The following is a 4975-nucleotide window of genomic DNA, read 5'->3' as shown; positions in this document are numbered from 1 at the left end:
CTGTAATAATCTGAACAATAAAGATTTATTTAAAAAAAAAAGAAAGGCGAATTTGGATATGGTATCTGAATACATCGGTTAGTCATTGAGGGGTGGCAGCTAAGACAGGGTGGGGTGAAGTCTGAATAAGAAGTGGAGAAGCGAGGACAGAGCATGAAGTCTGCTCTTTCAGAAAGTCTGGCCACATCGGGAGCTGAGAAATAGGGTGATACCTAGAAGGAGATGGGGTTGGGTCAAGAGAGCTTTGCTTTTTTATAAAACAGTATTGAATGTCAACTGTAATTGAAAAATAAAAATAAAATAGGAACTTGAAAAAATAAAGTAAATAAAAGAAAAGAACACATATAACTCTAAAACTGAATCCATCTGTGAAACTGAATCATTGGGAACAGAGAAAGTGAAAAAATAAAGTAAATAAAAGAAAAGAACACATATAACTAAAACTGAATCCATCTGTGAAACTGAATCATTAGGAACAGAGAACGTGAAACGCCATACTGATAATCAAATACACCAACACGAAGAAAAAGGAGGAGGAAGAAGAGGAGGAAATGAAAGAGGAGAGAAAAGAAGTGAATGACCTGATGTGATAACATTAGACAAAGACTTATTTATCACATTCATGTCTCTTACTGTGATAAACTTTCCAGTTCTCAATATCTAAATAATTTTTTAAGTTGTATGACATATAGAAAGTAGCAAGTGGGAGTTATTTTCATGTGTAATAATAAATCAGGCTTAAGCAGCTACTGGCTCCCATTTTACAATTAAAAGCAATATGGAAAAGCTATCCCCAAAATGATGACTACAAGAGTTTAGCTCCCCAAAGGTTAAAGAACAAAAAAGTTATCTTCTATTATCTTCTTCCTAAAATGTGATTTAAAATAAATAGATTTCATTTAGTTTTCTGAACCACTATTGACGAAATGACATATGCCCTAGCCCACCATTCTGAACCACTGGGAAATCAAAGATGGCTTACCTTTTCTAATGTACTGAAGGAAGGCCAGGACTGATATCCATATTCAGATGCAAATCGAGCTTTTGGGAAAATGTTCCAATCCCAGCAATCCCTGGTATAGTCATAAAAATGTATGTCCCCAAAATGATTGTTATATGGGTCGGCAGAAAGCCAGCCTTCTGCAATGGATTTGACCCCATTTGTAGGACTGGAAGTGATAAAAGGACGAGTCTTGTCTGCCTGAGTTCAGAAACAAAATGGTTTAAAGGATAAGGTACAATTTACTTCTTCAAATATACTATCAAGACCCAGAAATGCCAAGCAGCCAATAGCAAAGTAATAGAACCACTTACCTTCTTCCACATTAAACAACCCCCAGCACCTCTCTACTATTTGCCAATCCTTTCTATCTATATATATAAAAGCCTAAGCAACCAGTCGCTATGACGTGCACTGACCACCAGGAGGCAGACGCTCAACGCAGGAGTGTCCCCCTGGTGGTCAGTGTGCTCCCACAGCCGGAGCGCTTCTCAGCTGACCGGGATGAGCAGGATCTGCTCCTCCCCTGATCCCCACAGGCCACAAGGAGGGCCTCTAGTCCTTTCATAATTGGCACTTAGCTTGTTCCTCACAGCAGGTGTTCCTAATCTTTTTCTATCATGTCTTCCTCAACCTTACCTTCTGCCATGATGGGTAATGTACAGGCTAGTGCAGAATCTCAACCTTGGCACTAATGACATTTTGGGCCTGATAATTTGTGTGTGTGTGTGTGTGTGTGTGTGTGTGTGTGTTTGTGTTGGGGGTGTCCTATGCATTCTAGGATGTTTAGTAGCATTCCAGGCTTCTACCCACTAGATGCCAGTAGTACCCCCCTCCCCCACCACCAAAAAAAAAGATCAATAGATGTTGCCAAATGTCCCCTGTCCCTTGGGGACAAAAATCACCTTCACTTGAGAAACACTGGTCTAGTGGTTAAGAATAGAGGCTACTGAGTCAGGTGGGACCTAAGTTTAAATCCTAAATCAGAACCTTATTGGTTTTGGATAGGTGTAAGCCTCAGTAGCCTATCTGTAAAATGGGGATAACAGTACCTCCTTCATAGGGCTATCGTGAATGGTAAGGAACTTATGTGTGGAAGAGGTAGCTAAGTGTCCACCAAAATCCATGTTCCCATTTCCAAAATATATAGAGTTGTCCCCAGGAAGTGGCTTCCTAGCTTCTGCACCCCTGTGGGGCCAGGTGCCTTATTCTCATCCTCTTCCCCCATGTGCAGGGCCTAGGACAGTGATGGCGAACCTATGACACGCATGTCAGAGGTGACACGCGAACTCATTTTTTTGGTTGATTTTTCTTTGTTAAATGGCATTTAAATATATAAAATAAATATCAAAAATATAAATCTTTGTTTTACTATGGTTGCAAATATCAAAAAATTTCTATATGTGACACGGCACCAGAGTTAAGTTAGGGTTTTTCAAAATGCTGACACGCCAAGCTCAATAGGTTCACCATCACTGAGCTAGGAGATGGCAGAGCTAGAAGGCGGAAAGAGCCTGTGTCGCGGAACGTAGGACAGCTGCCTGTCCGTCAGGAGCAGCCAGTAGTAGAGTTACTGAGTAAGAAATGTTTATTATGCAAACCAGTGCAACTCTGCCAGCAGCCAGCAAATACATACTTAATGTAGTGCCCAGCACACAGGGAGAACGCAAAAGGTTTTGGTTATTATCACCTCAACAGATGAACTCACTTCCTATCGCACTGAGAAGAATCCTTCATTTAGCAAGTATGTATCAAGTGTCGATTGAGTGTCGGGCATTTTGCCGCAATGCAAAAATAGAGAAAACCTGTGACATTGTCCAGTATTAATACATCAAATCTCTAGAGCACTGGCGATGGGCCAGGCATGCAGCTCTTTCTATGTATGGAAGAGTCAGCAGGGAACAGGACAGACATCTGGCTGACCTCTTAAAAGAATAGATTGAAATCTAGTGGTGAAACCAGATGCTGAACCAGTGTGCGGTAAGAGTGATGAATGTTTTGAAGGAAAAGTACAGAGCTCTTTGGAAACAAAACATATTATAGAAGGCCACTGAAGCCTCCCTGAGAAATAGATTATCAGAAAATAGTTTTTTCCGTTAAGTTTCACTTTTTTTGTTATATCCATTTTTTCTTGTTTCTCTTCTATCATAGAAAAAAAAACACTCTTATTTCTTTTATTTACCAGCCTTCCTGTCTGTGTTCTGGCCATCTTTTTTTTTTTCCCCCTCTGGAACTATAGCCAATCAACTATCCTCCAGTCTTTAAAGAAATCTCTGTCTACTGCCCCCTTCCCTCAGCCTAAGGACTCCTCTCATCCTGGCCAACAATTCCCTCTGTCCCCTGAAGTCCAGCAGATTTCTTTACACCCACTTACTCCTCAGCCCCTGACTAAGTTCTCCATCATTCCACTTAATTAAAATTGTTTTTGGTTTTCGTTTGGTTTTTCAAAAACTATCCATGGACTTCTACTTACCAAATAAAGCAAAAACCCCACACTCATCCCTCTGGTGTGAGCAAATGACTATTTACCACCCACTGTTTCTGAAGTTCGCTCCACGGTGGGGCTCATTCACTACTCTTTCACCTTCTGGTTCCCCCAGACCTTTCTGATTCTTCTTTCCCCAGCTCCCCTCTCCTTCTCTGAGGAACAGAGCTCTCTCTTCAGCCTTTCCTTGTCATTCCCCTCTCCCAAGGCATTCCTTATTTTTTTTTTACAGTGTAAAATTTTTATATTTAGAATCAGACAGCTGGACTCGGTTTAGATTATTCCAATTTTGTTGGCAACATCCAAAGCATCATAGTCAGGAGCCAGTCGAACATATGCCTTCTTCTCGCCATCAGGCCTGATGAGGGCGTTGCCCTTGGCCACGTCAATGTCATAGAGCTTCTTCACAGCCTGTTGGATCTGGTGCTTGTCGGCCTTGACATGCACAATGAACACCAGTGTATTATTGTCTTTTCTGGTGCTTGTTGGCCTTGACATCCACAAGGAACACACGTGTATTATTGTCTCCTGTCTCCTTCATGGCTGACTCGGTAGTCAGGGGGAATTTGATGATGGCGTAGTGGACAAGCTTGCTTCTCCTGGGTGCACTCCTCCGAGGGTATTTAGGCTGCCTCCGGAGCCTTAGTGTCTTTGGCCGTCGGAAGGTGGGTGACGTGCGGATCTTTTTTCTGTGGCTGTGGACGCCTTTCAACACTGCTTTCTTTGCCTTCAAAGCCTTTGTTTTGGCTTCGGCTTTGGGAGGGGCAGGGCCTTCCTTCTTAGCTTTCGGCGCCATTTTCGTAAAAAGGGTTTCCGAGACCCGCTCCCATGGGCTTATCCCAAGGCATTCCCTCTCACCAAATGTTCGGACTACTCCCAGACTACTTCACCTCCACACTCGACTCCCACTGACCATCTCCAAACTTCCACCCGGCTTGTCCTGCCAACATTTCAAATCCAACCATTCAAAGCAGAAGTCCTTATTTATTAATCACAAAATTATTTGACTGTGCTTCCTACCTTCATTAAGGGTACCCACGTAAGAGTCATCTTCAATTTCTCCCCCTCTCTATTTTACTCCCCCGCCCCCGCATTCAGTCACTTTGAATTCAAATATTTTTTCCATCACCGCATTTCCAGCCCCACTCCATTGGACTCTATTACCTATACCCAATATGATCATGAGCAATTAATCATTGTAATCCTCCAATGCCTTCATATCTAAAATAAAGATGATATTCATTAGATTCCAGGGTAGTTACAAAAATTAAATAAATAAATTCTATAAAACACATATCATTACTATATATTAATAATATTAATTAATACAATAATCATAATTAATATATCAATGTCTGGCATTTATTCTCAATAACTTGATATCACTGGTTTTTATAACTTGTTTCTTAACCTCAAATCTCTCACCTCCCTAATTCTTTGCTAGTAAAGGTACCTTCCAGAATGGGTTGGATAAAGGTCCTCCCCTCCCC

General features: G+C 41.5%; 1 protein-coding gene across 1 annotated transcript in view; it reads right to left on the bottom strand.

Annotated features, from left to right (window-relative positions):
• MANBA (mannosidase, beta A, lysosomal) overlaps window positions 1-4975 on the bottom strand; it is a gene marked incomplete at its 5' end in the record, with an annotated part of 117379 nt that overhangs the window by 35167 nt on the left and 77237 nt on the right. Inside the window, one exon of the mRNA XM_005862299.2 lies at window positions 983-1201. Within this exon, the coding sequence (XP_005862361.1) occupies window positions 983-1201 (219 nt within the window). The remainder of the gene's footprint in view (window positions 1-982; window positions 1202-4975) is intronic.

Source organism: Myotis brandtii, unplaced genomic scaffold, assembly GCF_000412655.1.
Source record: "Myotis brandtii unplaced genomic scaffold, ASM41265v1 scaffold163, whole genome shotgun sequence".
NCBI classification, from domain to species: Eukaryota; Metazoa; Chordata; class Mammalia; order Chiroptera; family Vespertilionidae; genus Myotis; species Myotis brandtii.
The sequence above is the reverse complement of the archived record's forward strand: the minus strand, read 5'-3'. Positions and strand labels throughout refer to the sequence as shown.